This window comes from Oncorhynchus kisutch, linkage group LG6 (genome assembly GCF_002021735.2).
Source record: "Oncorhynchus kisutch isolate 150728-3 linkage group LG6, Okis_V2, whole genome shotgun sequence".
In the NCBI taxonomy this organism is placed as follows: Eukaryota; Metazoa; Chordata; class Actinopteri; order Salmoniformes; family Salmonidae; genus Oncorhynchus; species Oncorhynchus kisutch.
Window position 1 is genome coordinate 27,057,293 of NC_034179.2, and position 13,252 is coordinate 27,070,544.

At 41.8% G+C, this 13,252-nt stretch overlaps 1 protein-coding gene across 1 annotated transcript in view; it reads left to right on the forward strand.

Moving 5' to 3' along the window:
- LOC109892586 (ephrin-B1-like) overlaps nt 1-13,252 on the forward strand; it is a 77,552-nt gene that overhangs the window by 22,961 nt on the left and 41,339 nt on the right. The window contains exon 2 of the mRNA XM_020485231.2: nt 6,574-6,851. Within this exon, the coding sequence (XP_020340820.1) occupies nt 6,574-6,851 (278 nt within the window). The remainder of the gene's footprint in view (nt 1-6,573; nt 6,852-13,252) is intronic.

Consider the following 13,252-nt stretch of genomic DNA (forward strand, 5'->3'; position numbering starts at 1 on the left):
ACACAGCCAGCCCTGGGCTGCAGTCTCCAGCCCACGAGAACTGAGAACTGATATACTCCAAACTGGGCTCTTGATCTGGAGGAGTCACAGCCATGTTGCCAATTACTGTATCCCTGGTAATCTCAGGCAGCTCCATTCACTGCAGACCAAAATAGACGTCAAAGCAAAGCAGATGTAATGGAGATAGTAAGGAGGGTGATTATTTCTCTCTACCTGTAGGGGGCATCTGTCGCTGTTGCCCCTGGGCTTGCAGAGTCGCCGTGTCCCCTTCGATATGTAATTGAACATTTCTGTGAGGGTATTGCAACTTTAAGATAACACATTAACACCCTTCTAACTGTTTATGTGTGCCTGATCCTCTGTCTACGTACTAACTGCCCATTTGCTTTTCAAAGCCGGGTTGAAGGTAAAATGTATTGAAATTGCTATGATACTTACAGCAGAGCACTGTGATGCACGTGCCTTGAGCGCCTCTGTAAACCAGACTGTAGCTCATTGACACAAATGCCATTATTCCACACTGAACTCACTAAACAATGAACAGTCTGTATTTGAGCAACATTAACCAAGGAATTGGTTTGGTGTGAATGCTATCACAGGTCTTTTTTATACTGTACCCCATTAATGGACGTAAATATACCCATGTTAATGTGTATTTGCTGTTAAAGATACAAAAAAGTGATGTTGTTTTTGGCAATTATATGAAGTTCAAACACAATCAATTGTACACAAATGTGTACAATATGGCAATCGTTTAATAATGCTACACTAATAATTTATTGACCAGTACCAACAGTTTCAGCTGCAGTTGTCTGTCTTTTGGACAGGGTTGCAACATCCATATCATGTTGTAAAATATTGTATTTTAACACAATCACAGACTTGTAGGAAAAGTTTTAAAGATTGGATGCAATGTTTAGAGCGTGTTGATTTGCTTTTTTGAGGCATTTATTTTTCTTCTCTCACTGCATAACAGCTTGTTTGGGTTGCGGTTACCTTACCCTCAAATTACTGTCAAAACAAGAATATGTTTTTCTGTTAGTTAATGATTTGCAGGCTTGAAGGAAAATAATACCTGCCAATCTCCATTTTTATCCAACCTTAAAAACTAGGACCACAGGAAAACTACTTCTGGTGAAATAAACAACAAATATTATTCAAAGAGCCCAAATCCTTCAACTGCAAAAAAAATGATGAGCAAGTTTGCATTTGTCAATTTTGTCTTCAACTGGAATTGACTGATAATTGTAAATGTTAAATAACTAAGTATTCAACGTGCACGTTTGAATGTTTAGAGTGTATCCTGCCCTCTAGCTAGCCTGAGGCCTATTGATGGAGTTGTATGAATGGTGACGGCTTTAGAGTCCCAGACTAGTTGCACCCCTCTCTGATATTCCATTTGGTAGCCTAAATCCTCCAGCAACGGGGCATTGTGGGATGGAAGGGTCTGCCAAGTCATGTGCTTGAATTCCCCCTTGGAATGTGTGAAGGGGAGGTGGGGTGGGGAGAGTGTGGCCATGCCACTCATGAGAGATCTTTCCCCCGTTGGCTGTGTGAAGATCTCAGTAGCATTGTGAGAGCATGTGAATGAATAACCTTCATTTGCATGGACTACGTATAGCAGCTCTTTAATTGGTTGCATTCAAGCCAGTCTTAAGTCTGTGTTCAGTTGTTTAAAAGTGTGTGTGTGTGTGTGTGTGTGTGTGTGTGTGTGTGTGTGTGTGTGTGTGTGTGTGTGTGTGTGTGTGTGTGTGTGTGTGTGTGTGTGTGTGTGTGTGATAGAGAGAGGCAGGGAGAGAGTTTAAGTCATGTGCGTAATGTTAAAATAGGAAAGCAGACTGCTGTGATAATGATGCACTGTGAAGTTTATCGTTCGTCTGAGCACGCCTTGGGGAGGGGCTGAGCTCACTCTATAAGTGGGGATGGGGGGTGTTCCATTCAATCACATGAATTACAGTGCTGTTGATTAATAAATATAATCAATAACAAATGCAACTGAAAATAATTGTGTGTGACTACAATGCAAATTAAAACTTACACTTTATATTATTTTCCTGGCTTTGAATAAATTAACTTTAGTTTTATTCACAGAAAAAAAGTATTTACCTTCATTTTGAATAAGATTAGAGAATATTTGCTCTCCTCTCCCTGTAGACGATGTAATCATTTTTAATCAGAGATGATGGTTGGAGCGAGAGAATGTGGGAAAGGGAGAGAGGAAGCGGGAAAAATTGCACAGAAATCATAACGTTTCTATGGAAACTTGTTTATGCCCGACTGGTGCATCTTGTAAATCCGATTGGCGAGAGAATGAGGCCTTGTCTCCTCCAAAGCCTGAAAGGAACTGCCCAGGCTCTAAGTGTGTAGGAGGCCCAAATGAGTGAAGAACAAAGGAGGGCTATTTTTTCAGTCTTTCACAGTTGATAATGAGCAGCGCAGACAATGGAGATGAGTTTGCTTCTTCAAGTTTCCCATATTGCTTGAGCTTGTCCCCTTGCACCTGGTATATTTGACACATATTTGATTGTCGTTTTCCTAGCAGTGGGAAAGATACTGGGACATTTGCATTTTATTTTATTTTTATGCCTACTTGGTTTGTTCAAGCAAAAACGTGCATCAGTGACAGTTCACAGAAGTTGATGTCTTCATTGACAGGCTGAATGAATGTCTCTGATTCAGTGTTTGACCACGTTAGTTTCCTGGTATAATGGAGCCAAATGTCTGCCAGAGGTTGTAACCTTAGGAAGCTGATTTTAATGCAAATATGTTGACTCCTAAACCATCCAATTTAAGATTTGAATAAAATATTGTCTTCACTTGTTTTTCTTGCAAAATAAGGCCTTAAAGGTGGGTTAATTTGGTTTGTCACTCACTCAATGTTTTTATAATGATGAAACTAAGATAACAATGTTGTAAAACGATAACAGAAGCTGGATTAATCCGGTGGCCCTTTATCTATAAGTAATCATTCCCCACGGCTTAAAAGGCTGTTTTTCTAATGATTACTAGATTATAGACTTTGAGGGGCTGTGTCTTGAGATTGAGAGCAGCAGTCACAATATGTCTTTGGGACTGTGTCTCTGTTGGACCCCAGTGATTTTTATTTAGCATGTGAGGCTGAGATAAGGTGTTGGCCTGGTACCTAATTATGTTAAACAGTATCCCAGGGGCCTTGAAGTGGAGGCAGCATCAGGACTGTCAGGTCCAGGGTGGCAACTTATGGCAGGAGATGAGGCAACATGGCTATGGAGGATTAGCTCAATATTGAAATCAAATCCACTGTTATTTAAAAAAATATGTTTTCACAAATGTACTCAGTGCAATATTGCTATTTGTCCCTGCCATGGAAGACCCTAAAAATTGAATGGCAGATAGTTGCAGATGTTATACTTGCTAGTTATTGTGCTCGCCATCATTGTATCATTATCCAGTAAAAGGACTGACCACTCACTGTTTTCCCCCACTATTGTCTGTGATAGTTTATTATGTAAATGCAGGTTACTTGTTATAACAATGAGTTATGGTGATTCGGACATGCTTGTAACCATATGATATATAATGCATTTTATTTGAGGATCACCATGCATCCTAAACTGAATGTTTATGTATTACAAAAAGATCCTGGTGTGCTAGCTGCATGTAACATCACTTTAAAACCCTACTGACCGTGGAGAAAGCAGTAATAACACCATTCTTTCTCTGATGAAAAATGACCATTGAAAGGATTTGTAAGATGGCAAACGGAATGAAATGGCAATCATTTAGCACCCCTGATGAATATGCTAATCAACCTCATTAATATTCATTACGCTTTAAAACTCACATAATACCCCACTGTGTCTGCTGATTTCTGTCCCTGAAAATAATAGTGATGAAAACGGAAAAACTCTTGCCTGCCATGTCAAATTGTCACTCTTTAAACCGCATTTCCTATGGAAAGTGGTGGGAGGATATTCAGAGCTCAAAGCCCTAATCGTAAAGATGACCTGTAATTTCCAGTGTTCAGTCTGGAATTTGAACACTGTCTTGGCTTTGCTTCTTAGCTCAACAGAGCAGCAGTCCTGTTTGATCAGCACAAAGGGAATGGAGGATCTGTTTGGGCATCCCTTTGGTAGATGGATTAGTAATTGGTAGATGGAGTAGTAATAGGCAGTCAAAGCTTTACAAAACCTGAGACATCCTAATCGGCACAGAGGAGCAGCAGGGTATTGTGTTGTTTTTAAGGTATCCTTGTCTTATATCCTTCTCTGACATGTATAGCTACTCGATCATTGTTGTTGTGCATTTCGTCAGGGTTGTGTTTTTGTAGGTGTATTATTCTCTATTTTTGCTGGACCACACATGGTACTGCAGGCAACCATCAACACACGTTGCTCTGACACAGTTTATAGAGAAATACCTAACATGGCTTTTGTCATATTGTTCTATTGATGTACTCTATTTTGAGGCGCTTGTGTCAGACCATAACTGTGAACTGAAGAGGGGGCTACTGAGAGACAACAGAATGAGACAGTCAGTGTCGGTGTTGCAGACAGCCATGAGTTATGTGTTGCTCACTTTAGTTTAAAATACAGTTGGGTTTTATTTCTTTTTTATATACCTCAAATGCAGTGAATCCTTTGTTAGGTGCATGACTTTATGCTGGCCCCTGGCCGTTTACCTTATCCTCTGAGGATCCCATGACCGTAAATACAGAGGATTACAACAGAGAGAGCATTGCTGCTTTGTGGAGGATTGAGTGTTAGTTTGAGAAAGTTTGCTAACAGAGCTACATTATATACACACTTTGAAGAAGGCATTTCCATTGGCTCAGAAACACTTTGGAGACAATACGGAAACTAAAGCCAGACACCTGATCAGTCTCTGAAGAAGCCTGAGGAGAAGGGCAAATCAAACAGGTTTGGGAAGCCAAACAGAGGACCCAGTGTCTGAGAGACAAAGACAACACCAATCTAACCGCAGGCCCAGGCAAGCTGTGCTAACTCCAGGCTGTGCACTCTGCTTCGTCTTTATGTACAGTAATAGAATGCTGTCGTACAGTTCCGCTTCAGTATATAGTGAATAATAATGCATCATCACATCTCCTAAGCTGTTAGCGAACGCAAGGGACTTTTTTATGTTACAAATCATGAGTCCCATCATGCATGGCAAAGATCTGTAAATCCACATAGAACATCATGACGAAGGGACGAGAGAAGGAGAGACTAATTACTAGTGAGTGAATACAGCAAGTAGAGAGACCGGGTTGTTGCAGACTGGATACTAAACGAGCCATGACGGATTGACATAGTGGAACCAGGGCACATACTTTTGTCTAAGATATCATACTAGCATACCGTAGTTACTAAGGTTTCCCACAGACAGGCAGACTGACTGACATACAGACAGACATAGCTTACTGTTGATTCATTTTAGTGTTGGGAGAATTAGTCAGCCTCCTTCTATCCACCAGGGCCTTAAGATGAATGAGTCATGAAAGCTGTTTTCTTGTCTATTAAACCATGTTGAAAGTGGTTGGGAACAGTGTGTATGCAAATGAAATGTAAATAAGGATCAAGTTGTACATTTCCGTCTCCATCGCAACCAAACACATCATCATCATCAAACTGAACAGCATCTCTCTGGTAACTAGGACAAGGTTGTTTGGACTTTAAGCTGAACAAAAACACATTCATCACAATACCGATTTGTTTGACTTCTACGGGACCAGATCAAAAACAGACAACATCAGCTCTTCTCTCATTTTGGATTAAGCACGTCAGCAGACCTAAGGGTTCTTATCAAAAAAAGAAAAAGAAACCACTTGAGAAGTATGATGCATCAAAGGCAATCAGCAGGTCTAAATCCTCAAATAGAATTCAGCAGGGCCTGTTGCTTTGAGTTAGAGAGAGAAGATATCAAAATGAATTTGTGAAAGATAAGGCGTGGAGCATCTAGATAAGGCATGCATGCCATCTGTCCATCAGCGCTTTGTGTTTATCTGTACTCTCTCCTCACTTGCCGCAGATTAAGCTCAATCAGGGCCCGGGCAGCCCTCTGTCATACTGATTTCCTATTGACATCTGCCCTGGTATTGTGCTGTATGTTTGCTGAGGTAAAGATATGAGATGTCTGCTTTGTTTACAGTGTTTTAAATGAATGCAAGTGTTTACATTATAACAGCTTGGGCTCTTGGTTGTTATCTGTGTGTTTGATGTTATCAACCCCAGATGTAAAAGCATGTCCCAAAGCTGTCCTCGACGGTCGGCCATGTTTATGTGGCGTTGTAATCACCCGCCCCCGCTTCCCTTAACCTGTTCCTTACAATTAATTCACCCATGATTTGTTTTTCACCGGACTTTAAGTGAAGTGAAATAACAAACCATTTACTTTAAATTAGTCACTGTTGCTCAAGCAACTGCCAGACAGACACGGACAACACTAGTGTATTGGGTAGAGAAGAATCACATTTTATAGAGAGTTATAACACACTGTTATGCAGTGCATGTGATGTATGTCCAGACCTTATATGTATTGCTGTTATTAGAGTATTTGATATTCTTAACTTTTTCTGTCATATTTTGTCTGTTTCAGATTTCAGTATGGGAAGGGCTTGGTGATGTATCCCGAGATAGGAGACAAGCTGGACATTATCTGCCCAAAGGCAGACATGGGGCGGCCGTATGAGTTTTACAAACTATACCTGGTGAAGAAGGAGCAGGCAGACCAATGTAGCACAGTCATGGACCCCAATGTGTTGGTCAACTGCAACAAGCCTGAGAAGGACATCAAATTCACCATCAAGTTTCAGGAGTTCAGTCCAAACTACATGGGCCTGGAGTTCAAAAAGAACGTCAATTACTTCATCACATGTGAGTATCTGGTATTTAACCACACCGATGCATCTTATTTTATACCATCTATAAACTTTGTATTGATGCTTAGAAATTACAACACGATTGTTCCTAGATTATTCATAGTTTAATACAGCCCCGACATGGAATAGAATTGCGAACAATTCACAAGGCTTTTCCTTAATCTGTCATTTAGAAATGGGTATTGTAGTGCTGCGATAAGATCAAACAGTTGTATTTTCCATGAGCTTAAAGGGATACTTCGTGATTTTGGCAATGAAGCCCTTTATCTACTTCCCCAGAGTAAGATGAACTCGTGAGTCTTGGGATACCATTTGTATGTCTCTGCGTGCAGTTTGAAGGAAGTTGCTAACTAGAGTTACCGCAATTGCTAACTAGTGTTAGCGCAATGACTGGAAGTCTATGGTAACTGCTAACAGGGTAGTAGATGCCATAGACTTCCAGATATTACGCTAACACTAGTTAGCATTGGCTTGCGAAACTACCTCTAACTTCCTTCATACTGGATGCAGAGACATAAAAATGGTATCCGTGAGTTCATCTGACTCCGGAGAAGTAGATAAAGGGCTTCATTGCCAAAATCCCGAAGTATCCCTTTAACATTCCTTAGTATGCCACATATAGATACTGGCTCTTTTTCTTGGAATACAAGGCTTCTGAAATATTTGCTGTGATCTGAAAGAGACCTGTCTAGTACAACTGAATTGATTATCCTTCTGCTGAGCCTGAAATCGTTACAGCTCACATTAAACTCCCTCAGCACAACATGAACATTTTCTTAAGGTCATCTGACTATAATGTATGTTGAATGAAAATCTTATCAAGTAGTCCTTGGTCGGGAATGCCTGAGCGTCCTTGAGTATCTTTTGACCCGTTGTTTTTAAGTGCAGCCACTACTAGCCTAGTTCTCCCTGCTCAGCGCGACTCTAAGCGCAGAGGGGTCTCTGAATTTTCTGAGGTGAAATCGTTTCTGTCAGATCCGGTCAGTTGCAATAACACTTAAACTCTGGCAGAGGGGTCAGCTCCAGTCAAGCAGGCCTGATTTGTTCTGTTACACATCGCTGAGCCGAGCCCATTGGCTCTGACACCCTAACACCAGCACATAATCGACTTCACCCGACTCCACAGGTCCACAGGCCCAAGGCTTCTTTTCTTTAACCCTTTGAGCCACATGGTATGTCTTTAGATCATCACTGGTGGCTGGCTGGGGAAGGAGCTCTGCTATTGTCCTGTCCTCTCACAGATCTAGCATCAGAACATCAATGACACCATAATGTCCAGTCTCAATGATAACTGGTCTTCAACCCAACGTGGATGGCCCATAAAAACACACTGAATGACTGGTGAAGCATGAAAAAGTGCCTCCAGCTTTGATACTTCTCTAATAGGAAAGCAAACATATTGTGTCTTTGCCACAAACTGATTACATTTCTGATTATCCTTGAAAGTAGTCTGTATATTTTCCTCATGTTCTTTAGTCCTGTTCCAAAAAGAACAATTTATGATGTGGTTGCAAGAGTAAATGGGCTACATTTATCAAATCATGTGTGCAGACTGAATGTGTAAGAGCAGTCCCAGCCACACACGTACAGAACGTTAAGGTGTCCGATATTCTTGTGACAGTGACTCTTGTTAAACAGTGACTCTTGTTAAAGGGGAAATGAGCTCAAGCGCTTGTTTAATTAGTGAACTCTGCAGCTCTCTGAGTATTGGTGGATTAGTGACGAAGATGAGAGGCAAGGCACAGTGCACTCTACACTGCTGATTCAAATGTTTCTTCATAAATCAAAGTGAGGTTTGATAAAAACGCACAACTTCCATTGCCAAGAGTCTGTGAGAATATCTCTCTGAGATCTGACTGACTTTGTCTTTGATCTAATCCAGGGTTTCCAAAACTCGGTCCTTACTTTACCCTCTGTAACAGTATTTCAATGCTTGGTTTGTTACATTTGAAATGCAAAGGTGTGTGTAATGTCCGTTTTTATATTTTACTACGTTTTCTACTTGAATCGTCTTTCTCTCTATCCTGGTGCATGCTACTTCCCACACAAAGCCCTGCTCCCTGTCACTCAAGGAGAGCAGTTGCTCGACCACAGAATCACAACCACTTTCTTGCTGTTCATTCTGCAGCCTGCATGGTCAGATAGATGCAACAAGATGTTGGTGACACGCTGCTTTCCACTATTCCACTATTAGTTAGTGTATCTTACTGTCTGCAAACTACTGTCTGCTAGTTTGTCTTTTCATAGCAAGTTGTGGCTCAAATAAATCTTGTTAACCGCTAGTAAGCTGGCTAGCTAGCTTGCTAAATGTAGTAAGAGTCAGAGCAAACATAGCTATCGAATACAGCATGGTACCAGTAATGGTGTATGCATACTATAGATAAGTCTGTTATTTGTGCAACGATATCAAAGAAATGAATCATAGTGGGCAGAACAAGCAAGGAGGTGGACAGAGCCAAGCATGAGCTAGTGAGATCCTATTGGTGTGTTCTAACAATGTGTAAAACTGCAGCATCCAACTTAAAACATTAAACTGGTCCATCTTTTCCCGCTCTTCTTTATTATTTATGTTATAACCAGAAGCACACAGCAATGCTGACCATATTTAGCTTTTATGAGAAATTTGTATTCAGAAATGCAAGCTGCCTCACTTTCGAGGGGCTGACGCGGTTTCTTCACTCAGTAATTATTTGTCCCGTTTTCGAAAAGACCCTCTCAGAGGGAACAGATGTGGCCACTATGCAGTCTCCCTGTCATGACTTTAGTAAGCCGTGGGAGACAGAGGCCTTGTTCTTCCACCAGCGCAGAGGATCTGCAGACCTTTGGAGGGGCTCCTCCAAATAGGGACGGACCTCCATTGTGGCATCTGCTGAGGGATTCCTTCGTGCTGCATCCCCAGTTGCTCTCTCGTCAAACAGCATCCAAACAGCAGACGTTTGTGGCACTACTGCTGGTGCTCCTGCTCCATATGATCCCACTTCTTCCTGCTGCCTTGGTGCCTGAGCCAACTGACTGCTGGGGCTGTCCCTCCCTGCTGCTGAGGTTATTCTTTGAAGAGCCTCATCAATCGCTCTAGAATCACTGAAGGCTGACTTCTTAAACCTGGGGTCAAGTGCAGCGGTTTCTGATAGCACGTGATTATATTCCATTCTGTGGATCTTTCTGTCCATTGATGAACATAGGGTGTCCATCAACTCTGTCACATGTCCTGTGGTTACATTTGCTTCTCTCTGGCGACTGGCTGTGATTCGCTGCAGACCCTTACACAGGAGTATCATTTCTGAAGCTGTCGCATAGCTGAAAAAAGAGATCAGTAACTTATTAGTTCAGGTTCATGTTTTGTCGACTGATACTACATTCTCATCTACCGGTCATATACATATATAATACTGGATTGATGTAGTAATGATGTAGTAATAACTGCTTACTGTACCTCTCTCCACTGATCTCCACAGTGACCTGCTCAAAGGGTTCCAGGACTCTGCACACCTAATCCACCACCACCTCCCATTCCTCTTGGGTCAGAGCATCAACAGGTTGATTGGCAATGTCCAGGGTAGAGATAACGGCATTCTTTGACTCAAGAAACTGCTTCAACATATAAAATGCTGAATTCCACCATTGTCCATTGTTTAGGCCCCAGCTCAGGCATCCCCATCTGGCGTTGTGTAGACTTTTTAGTTTTTCAGCACCTACTGTGCCCCTGTGGAAGTATTCCACAGCTGCTTTCACTTTGTCCACAGTGGGCTTCATCACCTTCAGAGCATCTCTTACAATCAGGTTGATTGTGTGGGCAAGACATGGAGGATGGGTCCATTTTAAAATGTTCATGGCTTTGGTCATGTTAGCGGCATTGTCGCTAACACAACAGAACACTTTTCCATCTACTTGCCACTCTCAACAGTTCGTCTCCCAAGTTCTCTGAGGTGTTTCTATCGCTGAACTCAAAGCAGTCCAGAAGACAGCTAGACATAGAAAAATCTTCAATGAAGTGACATGTAACCAACATGTAAGACGTGGTTACCCTTGATGTCCAGCAGTCAGTGGTAAGGAAAACTGCAACTTTTTGGACTCTTTCCCGTACTGAAACCTGCGTGCTCTCATACAGTTGTGGAATAAGTGATTTTGAAAGGGTTTTCCTGCTTGGAATTATTTACATTGGATTTAGACTATTGCTATAAATTCTAAAACCTCTGTCTTCCACGATCGAAAATGGCTGGAAATCGGTGGCAATCATTTTAGCCAATGCAATATCAATTTGGCCTTGTTTTGCTACAGACATAGACCTTGGCATGAACTGGTCCATAGAAGACTGCGTTGCTGTGGGTCGCGGAATAGGCCTACTTGACTGAGTGGATACATCTCCACGTGTGGAGGTGCTGGCTCCACCACTATCACTAGCAGGCCCGCTAGTTTCTCGAAGCTCCGCTACAGCTAGCTTCACAGTTGGGTGCACAGTTCACATATGCTGGTGTAGGTTGTGCGTAGAACCGGCTTTATATGAGATTTTGTTTTGGCAAATTCTACACTGTGCTCTAACATTGTGTACATTATTAAAATGCATCCAAATGCTACTGTGATTCCGACTCATTTTCCAGCTGTTGTTTTCACAGCTGTCCTTCATCTCTCTCCTCGGCTGCTAAGTGTGTGACTGTGAGTGAGTTGGCTCGGCCCTCCCTCATGCATCTTTGGTTCATTGGTTGACAATGCGTGTCTGATTGACAGGAACAACAGGTGAGGCTGTTAGTCTGAGCAGACAGTCAGAACGAATGTGTGTGCGCTTCAGCATTTAGGCCTATATTATTTTATTTCTTTTTTTGTTCTTTGAATTAGTTAATTCTATTCATTTAAATCTTTTGATTATTCAGATCTTAATTTTTTAAATATTTGTATAAATATATCCGGCTCTTTTGATATGCGAGTCGGCTCCCAACGTTCACCTACAAGTGCTGGCTCTTAGAGCCGACTCGTTCGTGGACGACCCATCACTACTCTGTGAAGTACGCGTGTGCAATAACTCAATTTGCCCTTGCTCTCCTTCTAAACAACACCACTTTTGTAAACTTTGGCAAAGGGTAAAGTCTACAAAAACGCAGTCCACTCTGTTTGTTACAGATTATAATTTTGGAAACAGAAAACTGTATGGAAATCAAATGTTTCATCGATGAGAAAATTAGAAGAATGTCGGCCAAAATCCATCTCACTCCATCTTCTCCCACTAAGGGCCACTGGGCATCCTCTCATCACCTACAGTGCCTTGCGAAAGTATTCGGCCCCCTTGAACATTGCGACCTTTTGCCACATTTCAGGCTTCAGACATAAAGATATAAAACTGTATTTTTTTGTGAAGAATCAACAACAAGTGGGACACAATCATGAAGTGGAATGACATTTATTGGATATTTCAAAAAAAAATTACAAATCAAAAACTGAAAAATTGGGCGTGCAAAATTATTCAGCCCCCTTAAGTTAATACTTTGTAGCGCCACCTTTTGCTGCGATTACAGCTGTAAGTCGCTTGGGGTATGTCTCTATCAGTTTTGCACATCGAGAGACTGACATTTTTTCCCATTCCTCCTTGCAAAACAGCTCGAGCTCAGTGAGGTTGGATGGAGAGCATTTGTGAACAGCAGTTTTCAGTTCTTCCCACAGATTCTCGATTGGATTCAGGTCTGGACTTTGACTTGGCCATTCTAACACCTGGATATGTTTATTTTTGACCCATTCCATTGTAGATTTTGCTTTATGTTTTGGATCATTGTCTTGTTGGAAGACAAATCTCCATCCCAGTCTCAGGTCTTTTGCAGACTCCATCAGGTTTTCTTCCAGAATGGTCCTGTATTTGGCTCCATCCATCTTCCCATCAATTTTAACCATCTTCCCTGTCCCTGCTGAAGAAAAGTAGGCCCAAACCATGATGCTGCCACCACCATGTTTGACAGTGGGATGGTGTGTTCAGGGTGTTGCTTTTACACCAAACATAATGTTTTGCATTGTTGCCAAAAAGTTCAATTTTGGTTTCATCTGACCAGAGCACCTTCTTCCACATGTTTGGTGTGTCTCCCAGGTGGCTTGTGGCAAACTTTAAACAACACTTTTTATGGATATCTTTAAGAAATGGCTTTCTTCTTGCCACTCTTCCATAAAGGCCAGATTTGTGCAATATACGACTGATTGTTGTCCTATGGACAGAGTCTCCCACCTCAGCTGTAGATCTCTGCAGTTCATCCAGAGTGATCATGGGCCTCTTGGCTGCATCTCTGATCAGTCTTCTCCTTGTATGAGCTGAAAGTTTAGAGGGACGGCCAGGTCTTGGTAGATTTGCAGTGGTCTGATACTCCTTCCATTTCAATATTATCGCTTGCACAGTGCTCCTTGGGATGTTTAAAGCTTGGG